At 54.2% G+C, this 13,400-nt stretch overlaps 1 protein-coding gene across 1 annotated transcript; it reads left to right on the top strand.

Moving 5' to 3' along the window:
• Positions 1-13,189, top strand: LOC311202957 (butyrophilin subfamily 1 member A1-like; the record flags this gene model as incomplete). The annotated part of the gene is made up of 13 exons (XM_084277599.1): positions 1-262; positions 661-713; positions 2,358-2,414; positions 3,750-3,819; positions 8,885-8,968; positions 9,351-9,698; positions 10,046-10,327; positions 10,577-10,690; positions 10,905-10,928; positions 11,400-11,420; positions 11,735-11,755; positions 12,003-12,035; positions 12,501-13,189. The coding sequence occupies 13 exons, from the start codon at positions 1-3 to the stop codon at positions 13,187-13,189; spliced, it is 2,058 nt and encodes a 685-aa protein (XP_084133725.1).
• Positions 13,190-13,400: the final 211 nt, after the last annotated feature.

Genomic DNA, 13,400 nt, shown 5'->3' with positions numbered 1-13,400 from the left:
ATGGACGCTCGGAGCTGGGACATCAGGTGGATCCGGAAACAGGTCTCTGAAACGGTGCACCACTACCGACATGGGGAGGACCTCTCCAGGGAGCAGATGGAGGAATACGTTGGGAGGACAGAGTTGGTCAGAGATGGTCTCTCCAGTGGAAGCCTGGACTTGCGAATCTCTGGGTTGAGACCCTCTGATGATGGTCAGTACGTCTGCATGGTGACAGATGGTTTCTCCTCTAGAGAGGCTACAGTGGATCTGGAGGTAGCAGGTTCGTTGCTGATGTGGTTTTTCTAGGGGGTGGTTCCAGTGTCCCTGGGCTTGTGTGTCCCTCCCAGACCTCTGTCCTGTCCCCCTGTGCTGCGGGAGACTTTGTACTTTGTCTGGAAGCCTTGGGGCTTCTTGAACAGACAGGTCTGTGCAGAAAAAGCCTTGAGGTGCTGAAGTACAGCAGCTCAGTCTTGCTCTGCCAGGATGTTTGGTGGGAGATCTGTTTGGACGCTGTTGGGATCAATGCTCTGCAGTCCCTGCACAAGTTGGTGTGGGTTTTGTGGCCGGTCCCGCAGCTGCCGTGTGACCTGTGATGGTTCTGCTATGGGATGCAGTCCTGGCATTTGAGCTGAGCTCATCCTTACCTGACCCTAACCACGGGCTCTTCCCCAGCCACAGGCTCTGTCCCTCAGCTCTCTCTGGAGGATTACGAGGGCGGAGGCATCCGGATGGTGTGTCGATCAGCTGGATGGTTCCCACAACCGGAGATGCTGTGGAAGGATCGTGACGGAAAACATCTCCCATCTGTCTCCCAACAATATTTCTCTGATGCAAGTGGCCTGTTTCACATCGAAGAGCTCATTGTGGTGACAGGGACTGGAGATGGGAAATGGTCCTGCGTGGTCAGGAACAGCCGCGTCGACCAGGAGCAGGAGGCGTCCCTGCGCATCTCCGGTATGACGGCTGCAGCCAGCCCCTGCGGTGCTGGAGCAGGGCAGGGGTTGGCTGCCTTGCTTGGAGCAGCTTTGGTCTGGGCTTGGGGTGAAGTGTGGGGGTGTAGGGGCACAGGAGGGGTGCACACCTTCCAATCAGTTGATGGGCGTGACAAAACCTGAGCCTCGTGTGCTTCAAGGTAGTGTTGGTATTTCCATGAGGAAAGAGAACTCTGTCCCCATGAGTCCAGGGATCCTGGGAGAAGGGCTGGGAGATGTGGGGCAGGGGTCTCTTGGTCCTTCTCCCCACAAACAGCAGTGTAAGTGAGTCCCCTTTCCTATGGATCTGTTTGTTTCTCAGCTCCCTTTTTCCACGATGCCCGTCCCTGGATGGCCAGTCTGGGTGTGCTCCTTGTGCTCTTAGTTGGGTTCATTTGCCTCAGTGTTTATCTCTGGAGAAGGAAAGGTACGTCTGTGTCAGAAGGACATTTTGCCTTCATCAAAAAGCTCTTTCTGCAAAGGACAGAGGGGGATGGGGACACACCCTCATTGAATGAAAATCTGTCTCGTGATCAAAATTGGCTTCTTTTTGCTTTTGCTTTCCACAAGAATTGCATGCAAGAGTGATGGGTGAGTGTCCATGAGCTCCAGCACGGCATGGGGTCCTTTCCCATAGTCTTTATGCTTAGCCCTTTCCCTCCTTGCCAATCATCTCCCTCCTTAAGTCTGGGAATGCCCAAGGCAATGTTTCTGTGAGGGTGGGCAGCTCCGGTAGACCAGCATGAGGATGGACCCTCTCACCTGCCCAGAGCTGCTGGAGACAGGCTCTGGGATGTGACCAGCTCTCCTCTCTCCTTGTATCCTGGGAACAGGTTTTTCTTCCCCACAGCCCAGGTAACTGGATAGTTGGTTGCTCCTCTGGGATGCTCTCCTTCCTTTCCTTGTGTGCAAGGCACATCTGGGCTGGCCAGTATGCAGGACTGGCCGTGCCTGGGTGTGTTTGGTGACTCCCACTCTCCAGACTGTGACACTAGCCTGTTTCCCCACTGTATTCTTGCCTGTTCCACCCCTTGTGAGCTCCATCGGGGGGGCCAAGAGGAGACATCTCCCCTCTGACACCCCAGGCACTGCACAGAGCCAGGCTCTGCCTCCCTGTCCTGTTCTTTCCTGGGACAGTGTGCATCTCCCAAGGTCCAAATAACTTTTCCTGCTACTTTCCACAGGCTCTCCACTTGCCTTACTTTAGAAGCGATTTCCGCTATACTGGTTGGCAAAAAAAGAACCTGCCATTGCCAGTATTAATCAGGGAGCTAAGGAATCGTTTGGACAATTCGTAGATGGAATGTGGATTGCTATTCTAGATAGTAAGTTCCCTGAAGACACTAAACAGCAATTATTTTGTGTTATGGTTCACGGCAACGCCAACCCTAGCACTCGTTCCAGGGATCATCTGTGGAAATGATGCTGCAGAGAGTGGCTCGAACAGAGCAAGGTCGTCAGGTAAGTCAGATTGCTGCTGCTGTACAAGCTGCATTCATTCGAAAAGGCGGAACATTAAATAGACAAAAGCTACAAGCTGTTCGTTGCTACCGCTGTGGAGTATGGGGACATGTTCATCAAGAGTGTATGGAGAAGGTCTGGTGTGATCACTGTCATCAAGACACCCATGCCACTCAAGCTTGTCGTCAGTCGGGAAACAGTCAATGCAGCGTGAAGCACCGGCGCGCCAAGACACAAATGCCAAGCGTCAACCCAACTCTCTGGGATACCTTGATGAGCACCAACCAGCAACCAGAGGGAGCCTTGGGGTGGGTGTGGCAACAGCAGTAGGTATCCTTCTACAAGATACCAGCGTGCAAAAAATCAACTACAAGTGAAAGGGCCTTTATCATCCTCTCGACGCTTACACGCTATTTCGATGGGGAGATCCTCTTTGGGGTTGTCTGGGGTAGTGTTAGTTCCAGGGGTAATTGATGCTGATTATGTGGGAGACATCTGTGCATTACTGTTCAGAATAACTCCACCTATATTCATTCCAGCAGGAACCCATATAGCACAACTCATAGTTGTACCTGCAGAAGCCCCAATAGCCATGGGGCCGGCGTGGACCGGGGGCTTTGGCTCAACTGGGAGGCTGGCCTGCTTAACCACCCAGCTGGGAGAACGGCCTTTGGTGACGGTAACGTTGTGGCAGGGTTCAAGTAGTGTCACGGTAACCGCATTGCTGGATTTGGGAGCTGATATTTCTATCATGTGCTCAGTCCACTGGCCTCCTCAGTGGCCCCAGAGGCAGTCAGTAACAGTGTGGGAGGTGGGGGTTTAGCCAGCACAGTACCATCAAAGTTTCCAGTTGTCGTACAAGTTACTGGGGAAAACCCCGTCACCGTGCTGCTACAGGTAACTCACCTGCCCAGCAGCTTACAGATGCTGCTCAGTAGGGCCAGATGGGAGTGCGCCTGACAAATCAGGGGGTTTAGCCTGGGCCACTGTAGCACTGCTACCAGTAGCCCTTACACAGCTGACTAATGAGTCAGTATGGGTGGAGCAGTGGGCATTGAGTCAAGAGTGCTTGAATATTGTTAAACAGTTGGTAAAGGAACAATTGGATGCAAAACATATTCAACCTTCCACCAGCCCATGGCATACCCCCATATTTGTTGTGCCAAAAAAAATCCAGCAAGTGGTGTTTATTACATGATTTACACAGAAATAATGAATGAATGGAAACAATGGGAGCCCTCCAGCCTGGTCTGCTGTCGCCTACAGTGCTGCCTTCAGGATGGCATATTCGTATCATTGATTTGAAGGATTGCTTTTTTACCATTCCTGTTGCAGAACAGGATTGTAAAAGATTTGACTTTTCTGTGCCATCAGTTAACAAGGACGAACCAGCTGATCGATACAAGTTGGTAGTTCTGCCTCAGGGCATGAAGAACTCTCCCACTATGTGCCAATTGTTTGTAGCACAGGCCTTGGAAGCCCCTACGGGAGCAATATCCTAGATATTCTGTTTTGCCAAGCTGAGAATTTTCCTAGCTGTTGGAATCAGGTGGTGGTTACCCATTTGCAGAAATATGGCCTTAAAGTAGCCCCAGAAGAAATTCAAAGTAGCACACCTTATTTGTATCTAGGATGGAAAATCACTGATGCTATTATAGTGCCCCAGAAAGTGGAATTTGCTACAAAAATTACTAACCTTCATGATCTGCAGACAGTTTTAGGGCAGATACAATGAGTGCGATGCCAGGATGGGATTTCTAACCAACCATGACTTGCACTTTTGCATGGTCGCGATCCCTCTGACCCTGTCTGCTTATCAGAGGCCTCACAAGGAGCCTTACACACAGTTGCTGAGCAAATTCAGAACACAGCCAGTGCGAGGAGACTCACTGGAGTTCCCTTGTCATGAGGCATTTTCACCCCAACGGCCCATGAATTTGAGTTGATTTGTCAATGGCAAAAGAAAAAGGGGGACTCCACCCAGGAGCCACAGATACAGAAGCCTTGTGCTGTGCCATTGCCAGATCAGCCTCATCAGTCTCGATTTCCTCCAGTTTCCTCCTTTGCCTTTTTCTCTATTTTGGAATGGATTTTTCTATCTGCTCAGCCCTCCACCTCTGCCATAACCAGGATGGAGGTTGTAGCCCAACTAATACAAAAGGGCTGAGAGCGGATTGTCTCCATATCAGGCCAAGAGCCATCAGACATGAGTCTGCTGCTGACAATGGCAAATCTCGATTGGGCACTGCAACATTCCGATTCCCCAGCACCAGCTATTGAAGGGTATCCTGGCAGATACATAACAAAAGACCAGATGATGGGGTTGTGCAGTAATGATCATTGGCATAAAGAGGTAATACCAGGCCGACCAAAGGACACATTGCAGACATTAGAACTTAAGGCAGTTGTCTGGGCCTTTTGCCAATGGGATCAGGAGCCTTTAAATGAGGTCTCAGATTCCCTGTATGTTGTGGGCGTATGCGCTCGACTTGAAGATGCCTATCTAAGGGAAAACAAGAATTCTCAGTTAATGACATTGTCTGTTCAACTGCGAGCTGCATTACGAAGAAGGACTCAGGAATATGCAGTCTTGCATGTAGACCGTCATAAAACTGAGAAAGGGCTAGGGGAAGGCAATGCAGTAGCTGACCAGGCCATTATGACAACACCTAGCAGCTCCTTTGAGGCAGCCTGAGCTTCTCATGAAATGTTCCATCAGAATGCAGAAGGTCTACAATGGCAATTTTACACCTCAGCTGTGGATGCCAAACTAGTAGTTCAGTTGTGTCCCCAGTGTTCACATCGTAATGAGGGCTTAGGGTTTGGGACTAATCCGCGTGGTTTACAAGCCCTGGAGTTGTGGCAGTCTGATGTCACATGTGTCCCCAGTTTTGGACAGTTGCAATTTTTACACGTGAGTGTAGATACCTTTTCAGAGATGATTTGGGCAAACCCTATGACCAGGGAGACTGCAAAGCCTGTCATCAAGCACTGGACCTCATGTTTTGCTATCATGGGGGTCCCAAAACAGATTAAAACAGATAATGGTCCAGCTTATCATTCACAGTCTGTCCAAGGATTCTTGCAAAAATGGGGAGTGCTGCACGTCTATGGTATCCCTCATTCCCCAACAGGACAGGCGATCATTGAACGAACACATGTTGTGTTAAAAGACCATCTGTATAGGCTGTCAGGACAGAACTTGCCTATTGCAGAGTTAGTGGACAGAACACTTTTACTTTAAATCATTTCTGTATTAAAGGGCGGTGAATGCTTCCTGCTATTACTCTGCATCACACATCTATTAATCTATGAATGCTTACAGATAGCCCACAAATAATGTATATGTCGTGGTTTTGCCCTGGCTGGAGGCCAGACATCCACCAAAGTCAGTCTATTACTCCCCTTCTTAGTTGGTCAGGGGAGAAAATATATATATTAAGAGGCTCAGGAGTCAAAATAAGGACAGGGAGAGATCACTCTGTCATCGACGTGGGCAAAACAGACTCAACACAAAGTGAAGAAGAGAGAAACTACTCTATTACACTACACTACAACTACAAAGAACAGTGAAGAAACTGGAGTTGAGAGCATGACCAGATCTTAAAACAAACGTAACCAGATCTTAAAACACTTTCCCCCCACCATTCCCTTCTTAGCAGACTTTAGTCAGGATTATGCTCCCTTCTTCCCCCCTGTACACAGTACAGGGGGGCAGGGACTGGGGAAGATGGGGTTCTCAGTAGCACCTTCCCCCCACCCCTCCATTCTAAGCAGACTTCCCTTTAGCCATGATCTTGCTCCCTTCTTCCCCCTGTTCGCAGTACAAGGGAGCAGGGACTGGAAGATGGGGGCTCGGTCAGTCCCTTGCAAGTTGGTTTCCCTTTTGGCCAGGGTGTGTGTGTGGGGGGGCCATTCATTCTACACCCTCCCCCCTGCTGCACTGTGGGCTCTCACCCTCTCAGTCCTCCAAAAACTTCTCCAACTTGAATCCTTTCCCCAGGGCTTTATCTATTCACCAGCTGCCCTGGCGTGGGTCATTGCTATGGGTGCAGTCATAAATCACAATGTCTCTCAGTCCCAGTCCTCTGTGGGGTCACCAGCCTCCCCCAGCAAACCTGTTCCAGTGCAAATCTCTCACTCATCTCTGTGTCTCTGTTTCTCCTCATGGCTGCAAGTGCTGGCAGGGGGTTGTTCCAATGTAGGGTCACAGCGTCCTCTCTATGCCTCCACCAGCTCCATCCAGCGTGGAGCCCCTCCACGGGCTGCAGGTGGGGTCTTGACCTTTTCCATGGGTTTCTCCACAGGCTGCTGGGGCATCTTTCTCTCTGGCACCTGGGCCGCCTCCTCCCCGCCCTGTTCCGGCCTTGGTGTCTGCACAGCTCGTTACATCTTCTCACTCCCTTCTCCAGTGACAAAATGCAGCTGCTTCCAGGTTGCTTTCTCCTCTATGTGATTCTCAGAGGCGCTATGGGTATCTCTAGCTGCGACTTTGGCCTTGAATTGCCCGAAGTTTACACTGAGGCTGGCAGAAAACTGTACCTGCTGCTTACAAAAACCATCTCAGCAGCACGGCCTCACAAAACTGCAACACCCTCCATCGGGTTCCCAATGCATGGGCCATGCTGAGCAGTCCCCAAAGCCCACAGTCCTCCATCCCTTATGTTATGACCCAGCAACTCTAAAGCCACTTGAACCAGAGGTCAAAGCCTTCCTCATCCACCCAACTGCCCCAGAAACTGAATGGGAGACAAATTTCCTCCCTGCTCACTCCCCTCCTGGACCACAACTGGGTCCCATACTGGGACCAGTAGTGTTTTGTATCTTCATCAGTGACATCAAGGGCACTCTCTGCAAGTTGCAGGTAACACCAAGCTGAGCAGAGGGTCAACATGCCAGAGGAACAGGATGTCATCCAGAGGGACCTGGACCAGCTGGAGAGGTGGGCCCATGCAAGCCTCATGGAGTTCAAGAAGGCCAAGTTCAAGGTCCTGCACTTGGGTCGCGACAATCTTCACTCCCAATACAGGCTGGGGGATGATGTGATAGAGAGCAGCCCTGCAGAAAAGTACTTGGGGTTATGTGACCCAGTGCATCCTGGGCTGCACGACAAGAAGTGTGGCCAGCACGTCAAGAGGTGATTCTCCCTCTCTGCTCTGCTGAGACCCCACCTGCAGTGCTCTGGAGCCCTGAGCACAACAAGTATATGGACCTCTTGGGGTGGGTGCAGAGGAGGTCACTAGGAAGATGATCAGAGGACTTGAGCACCTCTCCTACAAAGACAGTCTGAGAGAGTTTTGCTTGTTGAGCCTGGAGAGGAAAAGGGGGGAACTCAGAGCCCCTTTCCAGAACCTGGCACAGGTTTCCAGAGAGGTGTTGGAGGCCCCATCCCTGGAGGCATTCAAGATTGGGCTTGATGAAGCTCTGAGCAATGTGATGTAGTGAAAAGTGTCCCTGCTCACTGCAGGGGATTGGACTACCTGACCTTTAAAGGTCCCTTCCAACCCTGGGGAGCCCTGTGAAGAGGGTGAAAGGGGGGCAGGAGCTGCTCTCCCTGAGGCACAGTTTGGTGCCCTCTGTCTCCACCCAAAAGATGGGGCAGATGGTCTCTCCATTGAATGAGGCTGGTGGGAAAGTGAAGATCTTGACCCCACTGTGACCATTGATGAAAGTCACCAGCCCCTGTGGTGACCCAGACTCTGCTCTACCTGCCTCTTCTCGCCACTCCACCTCTGAAGATGAGCCCAAGGACTCATCCAAAGGAGGCTTTGGTAACAAGCATCTTGCATGGCTCCACCATGGGTTTCTCCATGGGCTGCAGGGGAATCTTTCTCCCCAGCAACTGGGGCACCTCCTCTCCCCACTTCCTCCCTGGCCTTGGTGTCTGCACAGCTCCTCAGATCTTCTCAGCCTCTTCTTTGGTGGCAAAGAGCAGCTGCTTGTGGATTTTTTTCTCCTAAATGTCATTCACAGAGGTGCTGTGACATTGACAGGCTCAGCCTTGGTCAACGCCAACTTCAACCTTGATCCCGCCTGGTTTTGGCTCTGTTGGACCTGGGGCAAACGTCTAGCTTCTTCTAGCACCCCCCCCGCCCCCGCAGCAGCCCATCACCTCCACCAGAAACCCCACCACCCAAACCAAAACCGTGGCTTTATTTGAGACTCTGGGGCTCTGTAGGAGGATGCAGGACTTGACCTACTAACCTGGGGCGGGGCCTCAAGTACAACCTAGAGAGAGAAATTCTATAAACAGCAAATTTCCGTTCTCTTCATCAACCTGCTGCGTCCGACAGCTCGTTTCCTGCCCTCAAGCACCAGTTCCTGGTACCATCAGGGTGCTGGTGCAGGGGCTCTGGGGATTTTGGCAACTCTTTGGGCAGGGGCAGCCCTTCTTTGCCAGATCCCCTCTGGGGGGTGTGTCTGTGACGCCCATCACCCTCCTCTGCCTCCCTTCCCCTCCTCCTCTCCAGTGGGGCTGCAGATGTGGCTCCTGGCGAGCCCTGAGGACCTCCTGAGGTATTGGGTGACTCTCCACGTGCTCCGGCTGGGATCAGGTAGGGATCCTCCAGGGCTGGTGGGGGCTTTTGCCCACTCTGGGTGGCAGATGTGGGGCAGGAGCTGCCATGGGGCTGGGGGAGCCCAGCCTGGAGCTCAGCCCTGCATACTTTCACTTTCCCTTGGCTGTTGTAGCTGGAGCAGGGCTGGCTGGGGTGGAGGTTGTTTTCTAGAGCAGGTTCCTGCTCCCGGGAAACCTCCATCTCCTTCCAGTCCTCCCACTCCCGCTCCAGTTTCTCCAGGGTCTCTGGGCCATGGGAGGGCAAAGCAACACCCGCGTGGAGTGTGTCCCCAGTCACACCAAGCTTGGCCCTGGCCTGCTATGCGCTCAATTAACGTAGGCACCATCTCCATGTCTCTGTGTCCTCCTCCATGGCCAAGCTGACTTCAGAGTGGTGGGACCAGGCCATGCTCTCCGTGGCACCGTGGGGCAGGACATTGTGCTGCTGTGTCACTTGTCCCCACCCATGGACGCTCAGAGCTGGGACATCAGGTGGATCCGGAAACAGGTCTCTGAAACAGTGCACCACTACCGACATGGGGAGGACGTGTCCAGGGAGCAGATGAAGGAATATGTTGGGAGGACAGAGCTGGCCAGAGATGGTCTCTCCAGAGGAAGCCTGGACTTGCGAATCTCTGGGCTGAGACCCTCTGATGATGGGCTGTACTTCTGTTCCGTGACCAATGGTGCCTCTTATGGAGAAGCTTTGGCAGTGCTGGAGGTGTCAGGTTTGTGTGTGGTGCTGTGTTTGCAGGGGTGGTCATGGTGTTCCTGGGCTCATGTGTCCCTCCCAGACCTGTGTCCCATCCCTTGGTACCCCAGGAGAGCTGGCACGGTGTCTGGCAGCCTTGTGGGGTGCAGACGCTACCTGGAGCTGCTGAAGCTGGACAGCTCAGTCTTGCTGTGCCGGAAGGTTTAGAGAGAGATCTGGGGTCATTGGGCATCAATGCTGGGTGGTTGTTGCACAGGTTGGGGTGGCTTTGGTGGGAGCTGTGAGGGGTCTGCTCAGGGATGTGGTGGTGGCCTTGGAGCTGAGCCCATCCCTCCCTGACCCCAACCCCGGGCTCTTCCCCAGCCACAGGCTCTGGCCCTCAGCTCTCTCTGGAGGGTTACGAGGCCGGAGGCATCCGGGTGCTGTGTCGATCGGCCGGATGGTTCCCGCAACCGGAGGTGCTGTGGAAAGACCCCAACGGGCACCGTGTCCCCTCGGTCTCCCAGAGACGTTCCCCTGATGCCAGGGGCCTGTTTGACACCGAGGACGCCATCGTGGTGACGGGGACCAGAGAGGGGAACTGGTCCTGTGTGGTCAGGAACCGCCGCCTGGACCAGGAGCAGGAGGCGTCCCTGCGCATCTCCGGTGCGACGGCTGCAGCCAGCCCCTGCGGCGCTGGAGCAGAGCGGGGGGTCACTGCCTTGCTTGGAGCAGCTTTGGGCCGGGCTTGGGGTGCAGTGTGGGGGTGTGGGGGCACGGGAGGACTCTGTCCCCTTGAGGCCAGGGCTTGCAGGAAAAGGTCTGGGAGGTGTGGGGCGGGGGTCTCTTGGTCCTTCTCCCCACAGGCACAAGTGGAAATCGGTCCCTTTCCCTGTGGATCTGTTTGTTTCTCAGCTCCCTTTTTCCGTGATGCCCATCCCAGGATGGTTGGCCTGGGTGTGCTCCTATTGCTCCTTGTGCTCTCCGTTGGGGTCCTTGTCCTCGTAGCTTCTCTCTGGAGAAGGAAAGGTGTGTTTGCCCCTGAGGGACGTGTTGCCTTCATCAAAAAACTCTTTGGGAAGGACAGAAGGGGACAAGGACATGGTGGGGTGTGGGCTGGAGGACAGGGAGCACAACCAGAGCACCTGGCTGGTGGGAATGTGCCAGAGACCGTCTTGAACTGTTCCCACTGAGGAAGCAAGCTGCTCTCCTGACCTCCTCTTCCTCTGGCTTTGCTTTTCAGTACTGATGTTCTCCAGAGAGCTGGGTGAGTCCTTCTGGTCCCTTCCCCCAGGAAAACCTTCTGGCACAGGAGCCCCTGGGAGCGACTAGACTTTGGGGGGTTCCTGATATTGGCGCTGAGCTGCAGAGACCCTGGGTGGGCTGGTGGGGAATCGGCTGGCAGGGAGCCATTCCTGGGAGTGAGGTGCTCTGTTCCTAGTCTGCCAAAAGCAGGAGTTTAGGATCAGCCCGAGCTCTGTGTGCTCCTGCAGGATCAGCCCTGGAGTGAGTGGTTGTTCCTGGTGGTCACACATCGCTTCTTGGTTTTGTTTTCCAGGGCACCGGGATGCAGCCCTGGGTGAGTGTGGTGGAAGGAGCCATTTCTGGGATTTTGGGGTTTTTGCCCTTCCCAAACAGCAATTTGGGGTCTGCCTGAGCATTGACAGCTCCTCATGGGCAGTTCTGGGATGATGAGATGTCCCACCTGATCAAACATTGCTTTCCCTTTGCTTTGCAGAGGAACGAGATGCAGCCCTGAGTGAGTGTCCATGAGATGCAGCACATCATGGGATCCCTTCCAGGACTTTGTTCCTCACCTGTCCTGTCCATCCTGGCACTCCATGTACCTGGGAGGGTGGGCAGTGCCGAGAGACCAGTGTGGGGATGGACCCTTTGTCCTTGCCCTAGCTGTTGGGGACCGGCTCTGGGATGTGGTCAGGCTGGCAGGGCTTTGGGAGCATTTCCCAGTTCCAAATCATGAATTCCATCTTTGCCCAAGCTCTGTTTTCCCTTCATGAGCAGTTCTGACATGAAAATCTGACCCCCCTGATCCAATATCTGTTTCCTTTGCAGAGGAACAAGCTGCAGCACTGCGTGAGTGTCTCATTTTCTCCAGCACAACAGCACAGTGTCGGGTCCTGTCCTAGGATCTCGGTGCTCAGCCCTTTCCCTCCCTGCTCATCCTCTCCATCCCCCATCCCTGGGGCTGGGAAAGCCCAAGGCCATGTGCCTGTCTGGGTGGACAGCTCAGGCAGACCAGCTTGGGGATGGACCCCCTGCCCTGCCCAGAGCAGCTGTAGACCGGCTCTGGGATGTGACCAGCTCTCCTTTCTTCTTGTAGCCTGGAGGAAGTTTCTACTGCCCCACACTCCAGGTAACTGGGGGTTTGGGTGCCAATCTGGGTGGTTCTCCTCCTGTTCCTCATGTGCGAGAGGCATCTGGTCTCGTCAGTACATGGGACTGGCCATGCCTGGGTGTGTTGTGTGACTCCATGACCCAGAGTGTGGCACTGGGCTGTTTCCACACTGTCTTCTGGCTTAACCCACCCCTTGTGATCCCCCTCAGGTGGGCCAAAAAGGAGCCGTCTACCCCCTGACACATTTTGCACTGCCTAGACCCAGCCTAGTCCTCTCTGTTGAGGCCCCAGCCCCACTAGGACCTGTTCCCATGGGACTGAGCTTGGCCGTGGCCGTGCTGGGAACAGCACCTGGATGGGATCTCTTGCAGGAAGGAGATGCCCCATGTCCTGCCCTGTGGGGCAGATCCTGTCCCCAGGGGGGTGAATTGTACCCTGTGCTGAGCTCTGCCCCTGATGCTCTGGCTCCTCCTGTCCCTGTAGACGTGGTGACCCTGGATCCCAACACGGCTCATCCCAAGCTTGTCCTGTCCCAGGATGGGAGGAGTGTGAGAAGGGGAAGAGAACCCCAGGACCTGCCTGACACCCCTCAGAGATTTACGTATCGGCCCTGCGTGCTGGGCCAGGAGGGGTTCAGTGAGGGGAGGCACTGCTGGGAGGTGGGAGTGAAGGGGGAGGTGGGAGGGGTTTCATGGTGGGCTGTGGGGGTGTCCAGGGACTCTGTGAACAGGAAGGGGCATATGCACATGAGCTCCAAAGAAGGGATCTGGGGGGTGGAGCACTGGGAAGGGAAGTTTCGGTCTCTCACCTCTCCTCGCACCCCCCTGTCCCTTTCCCGGGTTCCCAACAGATTCTGGGTCTGTCTGGACTGCCCACAGGGGCTGGTGACTTTCATCGATGGTCACAGTGGGGCTGAGATCTTCACTTTCTCAAACGTCCCATTCAACGGAGAGACCATCCGCCCCTGGTTTGCAGTGTGGACAGATGGAACTGAGCTGTGTCTCAGGGATAGCACCTCCTGCCCCACTTCCATGCCGCCCACAGCTCTGAAGAGGCCCAGTCCTTCTGCAGACCCTGCCCACACTCCTCTCCTCCCTGCCACAGGAGCAGATGTCCCCCTCGTCCCCATCCCAGCCCATTCTGCCCAGGCAGAGCAGGATGGGACTCAATAAAGCTTTGTGGTGCACATAGAGTCCGGCCATGGGGGTTCCTGGGGGGTTTGTCCTGATTCCTGGCTGCCGCTGAAGGGGATTTGCAGTGGGCTTGGAGCAGTGGTTGGAGCAGGAGCCTGGGGGCAGCTGCCAGCAGGGTGAGCACGGGGCAGGGGGTAGGAGGTGGGGAGCACTCAGGACAAATCAGGCCCTCTTGTCTTGGTCCTGGGGA

This window comes from Gallinula chloropus (assembly GCF_964237585.1).
Source record: "Gallinula chloropus genome assembly, chromosome: 32".
In the NCBI taxonomy this organism is placed as follows: Eukaryota; Metazoa; Chordata; class Aves; order Gruiformes; family Rallidae; genus Gallinula; species Gallinula chloropus.
The sequence above is the reverse complement of the archived record's forward strand: the minus strand, read 5'-3'. Positions and strand labels throughout refer to the sequence as shown.